At 49.5% G+C, this 15638-nt stretch overlaps 1 protein-coding gene across 8 annotated transcripts in view; it reads right to left on the reverse strand.

Annotated features, from left to right (window-relative positions):
• Positions 1–3747: 3747 nt before the first annotated feature.
• The window catches only part of NLRC3 (NLR family CARD domain containing 3), a 36863-nt gene continuing 24972 nt past the window's right edge, over positions 3748–15638 (reverse strand). For 5 of the 8 annotated variants that reach the window (XM_032606666.1, XM_032606661.1, XM_032606663.1 and 2 more), the window contains 13 exons: positions 15485–15568; positions 14022–14105; positions 12577–12660; positions 11906–11989; positions 11203–11286; positions 10592–10675; positions 9880–9963; positions 9306–9389; positions 6927–7010; positions 6422–6505; positions 5695–5778; positions 5222–5305; positions 3748–4904 (listed from right to left, as the gene is read on the reverse strand). In XM_032606666.1, coding sequence (XP_032462557.1) covers positions 4814–4904; positions 5222–5305; positions 5695–5778; positions 6422–6505; positions 6927–7010; positions 9306–9389; positions 9880–9963; positions 10592–10675; positions 11203–11286; positions 11906–11989; positions 12577–12660; positions 14022–14105; positions 15485–15568 — 1099 coding nt within the window. In that variant the 3' untranslated portion in view covers positions 3748–4813. Of the gene's footprint in view, positions 4905–5221; positions 5306–5694; positions 5779–6421; positions 6506–6926; positions 7011–9072; positions 9472–9879; positions 9964–10591; positions 10676–11202; positions 11287–11905; positions 11990–12576; positions 12661–14021; positions 14106–15484; positions 15569–15638 lie in introns of those variants that run through there. The other 3 variants (XM_032606665.1, XR_004345948.1, XM_032606667.1) reach the window with 3 other exon arrangements.

Consider the following 15638-nt stretch of genomic DNA (forward strand, 5'->3'; position numbering starts at 1 on the left):
GCTGTGTAATCAAAGGACCTCTTAAAATGCTTTAAAATACATGTATTGGCAGAAAATGTAAAGGAACTTTTTAAGTCCTCAGTTTTTATTGGTGGGGATAACTATCGAGGATGTCCATTGGGAATTCTGAAGAACTGTTTCCCTTTTATCTGGGGCAGGAAGAAGAAATACAAGATCTCTTTCACTAGTATTTTAAACTGTAACATCATTTATGCATACTGCATAAATATCACAGCTGTTAGATTGGCCCAGGGGACTCATGTGTGCTAGAACACAGGACTGGCTGAATTGGAAGTGAACTAAAAGCTTCTGCCTCCTACCCAGAACAGAAGTCCTTTCTATAAGGGTGCGACTGGAGCAGGAAGACAAAGGGCTCAAGAAGTAATGTCATTAGGGGAAAATGGAACTGATAGGATAACCAATATGTCTGTAGGAAACAGTATTCAGATTTTACTTTTCTGTTAGATCGTTTGGAAAAATTAAGCAGTAGTGACATAGAAAGTTTAAAATGATGCAACTTTTAATTCTAGAAAGAACAATAAATTATATAGGAAGAAAATGGCTCAGCAGTGATCATCAATACTAATAAAATCATAAAATAAACACTAAATAATGATTTACCCAAGAATCATGCTGTAACTGTATTGGAAGGATGGAGAAACAAAGTGGGGACATACGGTGATATACGTACAAGTGCCATTTCCCATAATAGAAAGCTAATAGATAATCTCTAAAATGATAAAACAAGAACTAGTGTATGTATGACATTTAGCTTTGGGGTGGAGAGGTATTCAGGAAGGGGAGGAATAGGACAGGAGATTGTTCTTTCCCATTATAAGCCTAGTACTCTGACTTTTTTTTTTTTTTTTTTTTTTTTTTTTTTACTCTGACTTTTTAAACTGTGTATTACTACACATTTTGTCCTGATGAAAATGAATTTTTTAAAAAGATAAATGTACAGGCAGGAAAGGGGTGAGGGCTGGAGATTCAGGTTTGAGAATCATTTGTGTATAAGATTCCTCAGGGGAGAACACGTGGGATGAGAAGAGAGCTAAGGGTGGAAGCCTGTGTCTAAGGGGAGAGTCCACGAGGAGCCAGGAGAGACTGGGAAAGTATTTTCTAGATTTTCTAAAGTGAATGTATTTTTCCTTTAATAATCAGGAGAAATATGTTTAGTTTTTCAAAGAGTGATAATGAGAAGGTGGAAGGATTGGAAGATGGTAATGTTATGGAATCCAGGGCAGGGGAGAATTTCCCAAGAAGGGAGAGGTGAACAATGTGAGGTCCTTGCTGTAAGTGAGCTTGAGTCAGAGAAGTCACTGAAATGGACAGTTAGGAAATCTCTGGTGACCTCAACAAGGAAAAGCAAGATAGCAGGTGAGGGTTGAAGAGAGGTTGGGATTTGAAGTGAGTATTGGTGACTATTTGGAAGGTGGGTGGTCATAAGTGAAAATGGAAGGCAGAGCCAGGGAAGAGTGGGATCAAAGAACATTTTGGAGGGGCAGAGGGCCTTTTTTTTTTTTTTTTTTAAGAGGAACATGAACATGGCTTTTTAACTGAAGGGAACTAGCCTGTGGAATGAGAGGGGTTGAGTCTGTGGGAGAGAGAGAGGGAGGAAGTGACTGTGTGTGTAATGATGAAGCAAAGTTTGCATTAGGAGCCATTCTGCTTAAATATGTGTTGTATATTGAAAACATACACACCAGATAACCATTTGGGTTGGTGCTGCTATTTGGGGTAAGAAGGCTAAGGCTGATTTCATGATCTTTTACACCTGGATTTCTATAGTGTCTATTGTAGATACGGCCCAAAACAGTTCTCTTGACTTGGGCATCAGGTAGAGTACCCAGAATACTGAGACATTGCCTTAGAAGCTGAGTCAAAGTAGCCCTAGACTAAAGGATGGCTGATCCTGACTAGCAAATCTTCAAAGCAAGTTTTGAAAGGATCCAACTGTTTCTAGGTAATTGTGTCCCAGAATAAAGCTCAAGAATATTTTAAGGAATATGAAAATAGTCAATACCCAACAAGATAAAATTTTCAATGTCTGGGATCAAATCAAAAATTACCAGGTATAATAAGAAAAGTCAAGAAATGATGCAAAAATGACAGTTGATAGAATTAGTAGAAAGGGACATTCAGACAGTTATAACTGTATTCCATATATTCAGACGGTAGAGGAACGCATGAGCAGGTTGTGAGATATGGAAGATGGAAAGAAAGTCTCACACAGTACTGCTAGAGATTTAAAAAAATGAGAGGACTGTGCAAGCTGAGATTAAGATCAGATTAGACACTGCAGAAGAAAACATTACTGATCCTGAAGACACAGGGGCATGTTTGTCCAAAATGGAATACAAAAAAGACCCCCAAAATCCCATTGTGCTGATTATCAATTTATTGCCTCAGCTCCAAATTCACCTTTTGGCCTGCTCTGTGATAGTGGAGCTATTCGTTGTAAATATCTCTCCTTTGCTAGCCAGCAAGATGTTAAGCCTCGTCAGTAGGGTGCTAGAGAGACTTTGAAGGAGAGAAGAGGGGCCTTTACTTCCAATTCCCAGTGCGGCTGCTTTCGAAGTTCCTGGAGAGCACACTTTTTTCTCCACTGCTTTGGCCCCTGAGTTTTCTCCAGTGCTAGGTTCCTGCAAAGGCACAGCTTTCTCTAGCATTTGGCTACTGCAACTACTGTCTGTCACATTCTCAGCTTAGCCAGAAACAGTGCAAACCAGAAGACAGTATCGCAACATCTTGAAAGTGCTGAAAGAAAAAACTGTCACCCTGGAATTCTATACCCAGCAAAAATATCTTTCAAAACCAGTGATCCAGTAAAGACTATAACTAGACCTATGTTCAAATGTCCCCAACTTCCAAATAATGTTCTTTATAGCTGATTTTTTCCCTCTAGTCTAGGATCCAATCAAAGATCTTAAGTTGTTATGACTCTTCAATAATATCCTTTCGTTTAAAATAGTCCCCAGCCTTTTGTATTTTTCATGATGTTGACGTTTTTTAAGAGGTCAGGCTAGTTTTTCCTTTTTTTTCCCCAGAATGCCCCTCCATTTGGATTTTGTCTGACTGTTCATTCATGATTAGATTCAAGTAGACATTTTCGGCAAGAATAAAATACATCAGTGACGTGTCCTTTTTTATAAATTAATTTATTTTTGGCTGTGTTGGGTCTTCATTGCTGCGTACAGGCTTTCTCTAGTTATGGCGAGCAGGGGCTACTCTTTGTTGCGGTGCACGGGCTTCTCATTGCAGTGGCTTCTCTTGTTGTGGAGCACAGGCTCTAGGCATGTGGGCTTCAGTAGTTGTGGCACGTGGGCTCAGTGGTTGTGGCTCGCAGGCTCTAGAGCTCAGGCTCGGTAGTTGTGGCACACGGGCTTAGTTGCTCCGCGGCATGTGGGATCTTCCCTGGGCAGGGAAAGGGACACAGGGGAACCTGTGTCCCTTGCATTGGCAGGCAGATTCTTAACCACTGTGCCACCAGGGAAGTCCCAAAATGTCTCCATTTTTAAGGAACCTTTGTAAATACCCCTCTGTGGGGTGATACTTTGAGACTGTGATTTTCTTCCCTAATAGGCTTTTATCCATGGTTTTATCATCCAATGATGATTCTTGCCCAAATACTCTTTTTTTTGTTGTTGTTTTTTGCAGTACACGGGCCTCTCACCGTTGTGGCCTCTCCCGTTGCGGAGCACAGGCTCTGGACGCGCAGGCTCAGCAGCCATGGCTCACGGGCCTAGCCACTCCACGGCATGTGGGATCTTCCCGGACTGGGGCACGAACCCCTGTCCCCTGCATCGGCAGGTGGACTCTCAACCACTGCACCACCAGGGAAGCCCCCAAATACTCATTTTTAAAGGAACATTTGGAACATAGTTCCTATTCAAATTTAAAAGTGATAATTACTTTATAATTTTCATAAGCATTTTCCTTGGTTATTTAGTTGATGAGAGCTGTGATGTCCGTTTGGAATATTTTTCCTTTCAACACGGGCAGATGTCTGAGGGAATTTATGCCACATGGAAGCTCGCCTTTCTTGCCCTTACAGGGAAGCTGTAGCCACAGTAGTGCTTTGGGAAGCCTAGTATATATTATGGCATTGACATTTAATGTGCCATTGATAACCACTATGCCAAATTCCAAATGACATATAGCAGACAAAATCAGAGATTTTGTATTGGATAAAAGATGGCAAAAACCTTGGAGAACTTTTTTGGTCTGTCTCCAGAATCCTATAACTGAAGCCTTCATTTCTCTTTAAAATTTTTTCATAATTTTTCCATATGACTCTAAGGATCATACTCCTAAATCCTGTTTTTCGTCTTGAGAAAAGAAAGAGAGGTCCCCTCTGTCACGGATGCCAAATTGATACTCTTCATGGGCTTGAAGATGGCAACTCATTTCAGAGTGAGGGGGATGATTTTAGCCAGGTCAGTGGAAAAGGGCAGTAATGATAAGAAAAAGTAGGGGCACATGAAGACCTCAGGATATAAATGGCTCCAACTGGCTTCTTACTTGCTGAGTTCTGAGGCCTGTCCCTGATCCCCTTGGAGGAAGACCCTCCTTTCCTTGTGCTGTAGCACAGTGTTCATCGCTCCCCTGCCTGGACTGACCCTGGACCAGGAGAGGTGCTTGTGTCCTCCTTTGGCAGCACCACTCCTGCCTCCTTGTAGAAGACCAGCTCTCCTGCAGGTCAGCATCATTCCCAGAACACAGGAAGGCACCTTGGAAAGTGGTCTTTTTGTTGGAAAGCTTCCAGCTGTGTCTCTGCTGTTCTTCTGCCTGGTCCACCAAGAACTTCTTTTGCTCACATTTCAACAGTGCACGAGGAGGCATTTGTCTTGATAGCCTCTGAGATCATCCTGGCACCAGATTCTCCAATGTGATTTCCCTGGAGACTAGAAGAGAAGGATTAGGACAGGGCTTGAGAAATTGACTGAAGGGCTGGAGGCCTGAAGATTCTCATTAGTAAAGCACAGATGGTCACTACATAAAATGCAGAACCCAGTGTGAAACCTTTGTGCTTCCAGGATTCCTCCTGTGGACAAGGCTCAGCATGGCTCCCTCTTATACTGAGTTCCCTTGCAGAGCTGCTAAGGGGCCTGGGAGTCAGCTGGCTCCGAGACTCAGGCGGAAGGCAGCGTCTACCCTGGGAGCAGTTCTAAGGGTGAGCAAGGATGGCAGGAATGGGCAGATGCTGCTGAGCCCCACTCACTTGATGTGCCGTAGCCCATGGTTTCCAGACAGTGCGGTGGCAACACATATCGCCCCGTCCATTCCCAAGGAATTCTCTTGGAGACTAGGCAGAGAAAAGATGGAGACACCACAGTGAGCCATTCAGGACAGAAGAACACTCCCCAGGAAGCAGCACTGCACATCTTGGGACAAGTCTGAGACTGATTTATCCACAGGCGCCATAGCAACAGCAAAGTGGCATTTAACCCTGAGACCTGTGTCTGCAGGCCGCCAGGTTGTCTCGTCCAGGTGCCGTGGCGGACATAAGACCAAAAATGCAGAAGTGAACAAACCCATCCACAATATGGACTATAGTAATCAGAATAGTGTCAGCTACTTGTACTCGGAAGGAAGCAGCTACAGAGGAAATCAAGCGCGTCTTATGCCACGGGGGAGGTTCCAGAAGAGAAGTCTGCTGTTTTAAGGCGCAGGTAGGTCTATACAACCACTCACTTGAGTCTTCGGAGACTTGAGTTGACCCTCAGAGCATTCGCCAGGGCTTTGGCTCCGGCCACCCCAATGGCATTTCCTCTTAAGCTGTTGGGAAAGATGGGAACCCTAAGGCACAGTGACAGCTGAGAGGTGAACACGGTACCTCTTCAGGTGAGCATGAGTTACTTAGTAACCACGGGCGGGTGGCGGTACAGTAAGGTTGCTCCTTCCTCACTCCTGGGCACAGAACAGAAATTGGCTCTGGGGAGCAGGATGCAGGGAGGGGTGAGGCCAACCCAACCTGGTGGTTTGTTGGAACTCTTATCCTCCGTTTTCATTCCAAAGAAAGAGCTGGGCCCAGACCGGAGCAGCAACCCTCCATCCAGAGGTGCCCGTGTGCTCGGAGCCACAGAACTGCAGGAGCAGGGATGACCCAGACATCCTGAGAGCCCCACAGAGGTTGGGGCCCCAGGTTTGATCTTCTCACAGACCGGGTCAGTGGCCACTGGCCACCCCAGGCCTGGGGACATGTTCAGCCTGGGCAAGGCCAAGGAGAGGACCAACAAGTGACTCCCAGGAAAAGGGGTGACATGGGGTTGGGGAAGCTGGGGCCTGCCCAATATATGTGAAGATATTTAAATGATTTGGGAGTTTCCGTGTACATTTCCCCCTTCCATATCTGTTCATTTCGAGTCAACATCTTGGTTTCTTTGGGCAAGAGTCTGTAGCCAGAGACTGGAATACTTACTCAAGAATCTCCAAGGTTCTGTTCACAGCCAGGGCCTCCCCGAGTGCCTGGGCCCCAGGGGCAGCAATGGAGGCCACCTGGAGACTGTAAAAGGAGATGCAGTCAACACAGACAGGCAGCCTTTCTGGCCCTCACACCCACCCGGGTCCAACTGCATCCATACTCGCCCTTCATTTCCACTACCTCTTGACTTAGGGCTGAAAGTGGTGAAACAGCACTGAAAGTTGTTGGCCCTGGTCTGTCCAAAGAACGCTGCATCTCCTGTCTGCACTGATGCTAGACAGAGATCTGGATGCTATGGATATAGGAAGTAGAGGTGGTCTCCCGGAGAGTTTGGGGGGTAATACTCCCTGCACCCCTAGTTCTTTCTAGATGTCCGGTGACCCAGTTGCTAATATTAGGAAAATCAAACCCACCTTCCTTGACTAGGAAACAAAAATGACGGTTAATGTGAAAGGATGGTTAAGGGCCAGCTTCCTGGGCTGCTGTGCATATCAGGACTTACTAGAGAGCAGTGAGGGCTGTGTTCGCCTTTAGCGCACTGGCCACTGCAGAAGCGCCTTCGTCCCCGATGGCATTTTCCTGTAAACTGAACATAGAGCCTGAACTCTGGGTGCACGGAACAGGGGCCAATGCTGTGGCAGGACATGCTGAGCATGGACCTTCTAGATTTAAATCAGACCACACACACCATAGCAGACCATCTTCCCAGGGTCACCCTGGGGATCACTGTACTTCCTGTGTGGCCACTGCAGCCCCGTGGCCACCTAATGCATGTGCTCAGGGGTCTGGGGTCTGCATGAGTCTGGACCGTCAGAGCCAAACCAGAAAAGGGACACGTGGACATACTGTCAATAAGAGCTTGGTGTGCTTTGCAAAGCCATCCAGAAAATCAAAGCGCTCAATCCTCGGGCCATTCTTGCTGGTCAGTGTTTTACATCTTTTTTCCCCCCTTTCCTTCCACATTGGAGGAAAGTGGCAGGCCCTGGAGCAATAAATGATTAAGAGTTTAGTTCAAGTGGACGTTGGTATGTTTGAGGGAGCAATTTGCAGTGATAATTTTAACAGACATTTGAGTATATTGGGTGCCAGCAAGCCCAGTTCCAGCTTCTTGGAGCTCAGGTGGGGAGACAGATGAGAGTTACCAACTGCAGGGTGCTGGGAGGGCCCTGTGGAGTCTCCTTCCCCAGTGTGGTCACAGAGGCTGCCCAGCAGAAATAGGTCTAAACCAAACCTGCAGGTGAGAGAGGGGGGAGGGCCTGGCACATCTAAGGAAACCAAAGAAATTGAGTTGAGTTGTTGGAGTGTGTAATGAGGCTGAGGGGGTGCAAAGGAAGCAAATCTTTAGGGGCCTTGGAAGCCACGCTAAGGGTTGGACTTCACTCTGCAGGCACCAGGCAGCCATTTAAACACCTTATCTAGGATGGGAACAGATTTACGTTTGGGAAAGATCTTTGGCCAGCAGTATGAGGATGGACTGATGTGGAGGCTGTGGCAGTGATGCAGGTGAGTGCTGCTGGCGGCCTGGACAGCGGCCGTGAGGGTAGAGGGTGGGTGGTGGAACATTGGGGGAAGAATTGACAGGATTTGGAGATGGGGTGCAGGTGGGAAATGAGAAGGCGATGTTTCTAGCTTGCACAGTTGGTTGCTGGATCCCCTCACAAGGTGAGGAGCCAAGAAGCAGACTTGTGGGGGAGATAAGTCAGTGGGAAGTGGAGTGGGCAGTGGACACGTGGGTCTGGAGCTCAGGAGAGAGGTCTGAGCTGTAGATGTGGGGGCCACCAGGACTTTGAAGGGAATTGGAGCCCTGAGTTAGGAGGAGCTTCTAGAAAGAGACATCATTCAAGGGAAGATGACCCAGGACAGAACCTTGAGGAGTACCGTATTTAGAGTCAAACGGAAGGACCAGCCAGACAAGGAATATCTTGGAAGTTGAGGGAGAAGTATTCGGCATGAAAAGCAGATGAGGCTCAAAGGTTAAACACGGAGTGACCATCTGACCCAGCAGTTCTGCTCCCAAGTGTACACACAAGAGAATTAAAAGCATGTGTCCACACGGAAGCTTCTGTATGAATGCTCACGGCAGCATTATTCATAATAGCCAAAAAGTGGAAACAACCCAAGTGTCTATCAGTGGGTGAGTGGATAAACATGTCTATCCGTGCAGTGGAATATTATTTACTCATAAAAAGGAATGAAGTACTGATACATGCTGCAATGCAGATGAACCTTGAAAACATACTAAATGAAAGACGTGAGTCACGAAAGACGTCATTTACATGAAATGTCCAAAACAGGTAAATCCATAGAGACAGCAGATTAGGGAACTGGGGGACTTGGTTGGAGGCAGGGGAATGGGGAGTGACTGCTAATGAGTATGAAGTTTCTTTTGGGGTGATTGAAAGGTTCTAAAATTGATTGCAGTGATATTGCATGACTGTGAATATACTAGAAACCAGCGACGTGTACACCTTAAATGGGTGTATTATATCTCAACAAAGCTGTTGTTTTGTTTTTTGGGTTTTTTTGCAGTATGCGGGCCTCTTACTGTTGCGGCCCCTCCCGCTGTGGAGCACAGGCTCCAGACACGCAGGCTCAGCGGCCATGGCTCACGGGCCCAGCCGCTCTGCGGCATGTGGGATCCTCCCAGACCGGGGGCACAAACCCATGTCCCCTGCATCGGCAGGCAGACTCTCAACCACTGCACCACCAGGGAAGCCCTCAACAAAGCTGCTTTTTTTTAAATAGCAGATGAGATGGAAACCTGCCCGCTAGCCTTAGAGCAGAGGAGGCTGTGTGCTGAGGGTGTGAGCCCTGCACCTGGTGGGCACCGAGGTTGTAGATTTTCCTGCCCCCTCTCCCCCCCTGCGGAGGCCCCACTTACTCAAGGCTGGTCAGGCTCGTGTTGAGCTGTAGTGCTTGTCCCAGGGCCTTGGCGGCGCCGGCCTGGATAAAGTTCCACTGCAGGCTGGGCAGACACACACACATGATTGCGTGGCCCAGGGCAGAGCCCAGGAGGTCCTAGGGGCTCCAGAAAGAAGGGGCTTCTCCTGGGAGAGTGACCACAGGGAATGGGGTCCCTGAAGGACGAGGTCCTGACCAAGGTGGGCAGAATGCCTGCAGCCCCCCTCAGGCTAGTCCCAAGGGGCCTACGTGCACTCTGGTTAGTGGAGGGCACAGGGACAGGCTCAAATAGAATCCAGGTGGCCCTGCATGAAGCATGTGACAGAAGCACAGCGTGGGCACACACCTCCCACCATTGGCCTCTCTGTGGAACGGCCCCAGGGAGCAGAGCAGGGGGCAGGGCACAGCCTAAAGGCCCTGAGGCCATGTTGCTGGTGGGAGTGGGGCCAGGGCCCTAAGCCGGACTTGGCCTTCTGCCTCCCCTGGTTTGAGTGGTCCTGCAGCTCTGTGAGCGGACAAATGGACAGGGCAGGGAGGGTGCGTCGAAGACTCACTGAAGGGATGTGAGGGCACAGTTTTCTCTCACTGCCACTGCGATGGCCTGGGCGCCCTGGTCGTGGAGCAGGTTGGCTGTCAGGCTGGGAGGAGGGGAACAGGGGCAAGTGAGTGGGAGCTGGCAGTGCAGCCCCCGTTCTTGCTCACTGGGGGATCCAGACCTCTGCCGTGTTGTCCCCGACCCCTCCACCCCAGGACTTCATCGTGTCTCCTGGGATTGCCTGGCTCACGCTCTTGGGGTACTTCAGTGTACCAGGTGCTGTGCCCAGCATGTGTCCTGGACCATTGAACTGCATCCTGGCAAGCCCATGGGGGGTGGGGGGCAGGGGGCAGGCTCTACTCAGTGAGCTTCCACGACAGGTCACCTGCCAGGAGGTGGCAGAGCCGCCTGGGGACTCACTCATTCCTGATCCCTGTTCTGGGAGCCCCTCCTACTTGCTCATATATTGTTGCCAGGGAGTGGGGGTCGGGGGGTCAGGGCAGGGAGAGTGTTGCCACTCACTTCATCCTCCTGTAATTTACGACATAGAGCGGGGGACTTGTGTCAGGGTTGCCACCGGGCAGCAGGTCTCCCAGTCCCCCCACCAACCAGGTCCTTCTCGCACAATGGCGGGGGCGCCAAGGGTCTGCCATCGACTCCCAGCTTTGGGTGAGTGAGGCCCTAGGTGGCATAAAGAGCCTTAGGAAGCACAGCCTGCCCCCCTCACGTACTCCAGGCTCTTCAGGGTGCTGTTGGTGCGGAGAGCGCGAGCCAGATCCTGGGCTCCCTCCGGGCTGATGGAGTTTTCTCGCAGGCTGAGGAAAGAGAGGACCGTGAACTGCTGACTGACAGGGGAGACCTGCCAGGTGCTCAGGCTGTGAAAAGCTGAGAGCCCCAGGTGGAACCTGGGCCAAGGTGGGAAAAGCCTGCTCTAGGAAGTCCCCCTCTGACGGCTCACCATTCAGATGTACCCACACCCCCCCAGGACTGTCAGCAGTAGGAGACAGTCCAGGAGGAAGAGGATAAGATGACAGGACCTCAGAGGTGTGAAGGGAGGGGAAGGCCAGCATGCTTGGGGGCCTACAGGCTTGCCCGTAGGAAGGGAGCTGCAGATACAGCCAGCTGAGGGCCAGAGCTGCCCCTGCCTCCCCAGTGAGCAGGGGGAGCACAGGCTGCCAGGCTCTAGAACCAAGCTGCCCAACCATAGATCCTCCCCATCACAGGCCCCTGGGGGTGGGGGTGTGTGCTTCCCAGCACCAGCCTTTCCTTCCACGCCCCAAAGTCCCTTCAGACACCCTGGCCAAAAGGACGCCCTCAGATGGAGAGGGAGGCGGGGACTTACTTGAGGCTGAGGAGCATCTGGTTGGTACAGAGGGCTTCCATCAGCGCTGCCACTCCCAGGTCACTGATGGAATTGCTTTGCAGGCTGCAGACAGAGGACAGGACGCACTTTGACGTGGCTGTCTCAGGATGCGGAGGGAGTCCAGCCTGGGGCTGCAGGCACTGAGTTCAGCAGGGAGTTGGGGGAGCCCTGTGCTGCCCCCATGGCCCTTCTCATCCCATTTCCCGCATTCCGGCTCCTGCTAGGTCAGGGCAGGTGGGTCTAGCACAACCAGTGCCGAAGTTTACACGCTGCCTTGATTTGAGTGGCTCCACAAGGCTTCTGGGGGGGGGGGGGACATGTGTCTGCAGCCCCCAGAGAAAGTGGTGCAGCTGAGTGTCCCCATTACGGGGATAGCACTGAACTCCCCACTCCCCACCAAGGCCCTTGGAGCCAGCCCCCTTTGCAGCCACCTGTGCCAGCTTCTAAAGTACACTCAGTGCTTGTCACTGAAAATTCCAGAACCAGCGCCGACCCTGACTGTCCACTGGGGTGGGCTGGAGGGAGACACTAAGATCACAGTATGCCCAGGGTTGGTGGTTGATTGGGTTCTGACAGGGAACTGGTCCTGACTGACAGCCCTCCTCTAGGACCCACCCACCTGCTGGATGGGGAACCCAGGTGGGGAGTCACCCTCTGCCCACAGCCACCCCTGGAGACTCACTCCAGGCTCTTCAGGCCCTGGTTCACCTTCAGGGTCTCCGCCAGGGCCTTGGCACCTCCATCGCCAATGCTGTTACTGGAGAACCTGCAAGAGATGGGACATGGGTGGAGCAGCCTGGTAGGGTGAAGCTGGGGGATCAGAGTCCAGGAAGCCCTCCAGGGAAGGGCTGTCTCTGTTGTCTCAAGGGTGCCCAGGGCACAGCTTCTTCTGCCTGAGGCTGGTTGGTGGGTAGCAAAGAGATCAAGGTAGCAAAGTCTTTCTTGACTCCTTGACAGGGTTGGCAGGGCCAACTCTTTAGTGAGGGGTATTTGTGATAACTTTATGTGAAGGTGGCTGGGATGGTGTTTTCTTCTACCAGCTGGGAAGGCAGTAAATGTGAGTCTGAGACAGTTGGGGCTCACTCATTCCTGGGAATCTGGATCTCCATTCTCCTGGTCCAGGGCTTTGGAGTCCAAAGCCAGCTATCTTGTGCCCACACATTCATTCATCCATCCACTCACCCACTCACTCACTCATCCATTCATCCGTCCATGCACTCACCCGCCCACTCATCTGGCCACTTATCCATCCATCCACCCATCCATCCAACCCCTTGTTCACAAATATTTGTGATGGGCTGGGCATTGTGCCAGGCATGGAGGATACCAGTTTGGCCCTTCTGCATTTCTCACATGAGCTCCTTCAGACTCCTGTTCTGCTTCAGGGCATCTGCCATCTGCTGGGTTCCCACTGGCCCGATGCTGTTCTTCTGCAGGCTGTAGGAGAGGGGTCCTTCAACAAAGCTGGTCACAGCCATTCCCAGGCTAAGGACAGTCTGGTTCAAGGTGAGAGGTCAGAGACTACTCAAGTGCTGTCTCTGTTTACCGCAGCATGGGGGGAGGGGTCTCCAGGAAAGGTCTGTGGATTGTTGCCAAAGTGTTGCTAATAGACTGATGTGAAGAGTTGAGGCAAGAACCGTTGGGTCTTCCCTTCAGGGACCAGAAAGCAGTGACCAGCGGACACTGTTAATATCCAGCAACCTCCAAACTGGAGATTTCCATGTAGAAGTCCCACTGGCCCCTCACCTGACCAGCCTTCTCAATACTCAGCAGTCTGCCTCCATCCAGACCAGCCAGCAGCCTGCCCTGCAACCCTACAGTCCTCACAAGGGCAGACCCTCCCTTAGGCGCCTCATCTTCAAAAGTTTCTTCCTTTTATACTAAATGTGGAGGAGGGAGATGTTACAGGAGAACCCCTGTGCTCATCCTAGAAGGACAGGCAGGGCAGGACCTCTTCTGTGTGAGGCTAAATACACTCTAAACAAAATGGAATTTTCCCTGGTTACAAAGGGAAAAAACCCCTCCCCTCCCCTCCCCTCCCCTCCCCTCCCTTAGAGTATTTCCTTGAGAAAACTTGGGATTTTAAATCCTTTCCCTGTCCCTTTAAGAGTGTGTAAATCTTTTTAAGAGCTAGAAGTAAACCTCTTGGCAAGTTTATAGCCTCGGAATATCTTTTGTAAGGGCCTTGGAGCCATCTCTTTGAACTGTGCACATCAAGTAAGAGAGCACCTGCTCCAAGCTGTAAGTACCTGGTGGTCATAAAGATGTGAGTTTTCTTTTCCTTGTGATAAATGCAGTTAGCAAACACAGATGGCTACCCCCAAATAACAAGCAAATTTAGTATAAGGTAAGTGTGATAAATGGTTCTGTCCAGTCCTCTTATTTGAGGGCAAGTTGTGGTTTTTCTTGAAGACACTTATGTACTGGGTTGTATCTGCTCGACTGTAGGAAAGGGTGAGATTCTTTTCTGTCTTTGCCATCCCATTGGTGGACTGCCTTTGATGCTCATTGCAGGCTAGCTGAATGCTTATTCCAGTAATTAAGCTGTTTCATACTTTTCTACATTTGTGGAGAGGATTTTCTGGGTTGGCAGGAGGCTTTATTTTTAATTATTTCCCCCACACCTGTTCTCTGGAAAAGCAGTGGACATCAGGTTTTCCAGGGGCCATCCAGATGGATCAGAAAGCCTCAGGGCTTTGTCCCATCCATCCCTCCATGCAGAAAACAGACAGGCCCTTGGAGGAGAAGGGAGAAGAGAGAAGAGAAAACGTTCTCTATCAGCCAGCATGCCCACTCACTGCAGCACGGAGAGGGTCCGGTTGGCAGCCAAGGCCTCAGCCATGGACCTGGCACCGTCATCCCTGATCCTGTTGCTCTGGAGGCTGTGGAAGCAAAGAGGTGCATCACTGATGGAGCATAGGAGGGTGCCTGGCATGCCCTCACCCCCACTACCCAGGAAGTGGGAAAACAACTGGCCCTTCCCACTGCTGCTTTGGCCTTAGGTTTTCCTCTGGGTCTCTAAGTACTTGCTTGCTGACTGGGGACAAGGTGCCCATGGTATGTGGATCACAATGACAAGGTCATTGATAGTCCCAATTACAGCTAAAAGCCCCCACACCCAGGTGTTGGTGAGGATGTGGAGAAATTGGAACCCTCATCTGCTGCTGGTGGGGATGTCAAATGGTATGGCCCTTGAGGAAAGCAGTCTGACAGTTACTCAAAAGGTTAAATATGGGGTTACCGTGTGACCCAGCAAATTCCACTCCTACGTATATCTACCCAAAAGGATTGAAAAAACGTCCTCAAATACCTGTACAGAGATGTGTACAGCACAATAGCCACAAGGTGGAAACAACCCAAGTGTCCATCAGCTGATCAATGGATAAACAAATTGTGGTCTGTTCATGTAATGGAATATTATTCAGCCATGAAATGGAATGAAATACTGGTGCATGCTACAACATGGATGAACCTTGAAAACATTATACTAAGTGAAAGAAGAAAGACACAAAAAGTCTTATTTTTTGATTCCATTTATATGAAATATCCAGAATAGGTAAACATACAGAAAGCAGATTGGTGGTTGCCAGGGGCTGAGGGGAGGGGAGAATGGGAAGTGATTGCTAATGGGTATAGTGTCTCCCTTTAGGGTGATGCAAATATTTTGGAACTAGATAGAGGTGTTGGTTGCACAACTGTGAATATACTATATGCCATTGAATTGTACACTTTAAAATGATGAATTTTATGTGAATTTCGCTTCAATAAAAATAAATATATAAATGAACAAGACAAAACAAAATGACAGGACACACTCCGCTAAGGATGGATACAACCACTGGCCCCTAAAAGGAGCCCAGCAAACCACACCACACCATAGAAACCATCTGGAAGATGGGATTTCAGTGTCTTGGAAAACACCGCAGGGAATCATTCTGATGCCATGGCCTTGGGGATTTCCTACTCAATGTAAGACAAGAGCTTTCCCTCATAGATTATTTTGTCCTTCAAACCTCCATATACCTCCACCCCTCTTCTCCTCCATCCCCTGTTCAGGCCATAAACACAGGCATAATGACTAGGGAAGAGCTGAACTTAGAAACTTGCTTAGGATACAAGATCCCCTGGCATCCACTGGGTGGGAGCCAGTATCTCATGGTCGCCATTTTGAATTACCTCCCACTCCATGGGTGGCACCTGATGAGAGGATTCTCTGGGCCACCTCCTGGGGGCAGAGAGACAGGGAGCGGGTGACACGTACCACAGAGAGGCCAGAGTGCGGTTGATCTTCAGAGCATCTGCCAGTGCCTTGGCCCCTTGAGGTCCAATGGAGTTACTGCGGAGGCTGGCAGAGGAAGAGAGAGGAAGAACCATTCTCTTTTAGCCAATTCCCAGGGAGGGAAGGAGGAACAGAA

The sequence above is a fragment of the Phocoena sinus genome, chromosome 15 (assembly GCF_008692025.1).
Source record: "Phocoena sinus isolate mPhoSin1 chromosome 15, mPhoSin1.pri, whole genome shotgun sequence".
NCBI classification, from domain to species: domain Eukaryota; kingdom Metazoa; phylum Chordata; class Mammalia; order Artiodactyla; family Phocoenidae; genus Phocoena; species Phocoena sinus.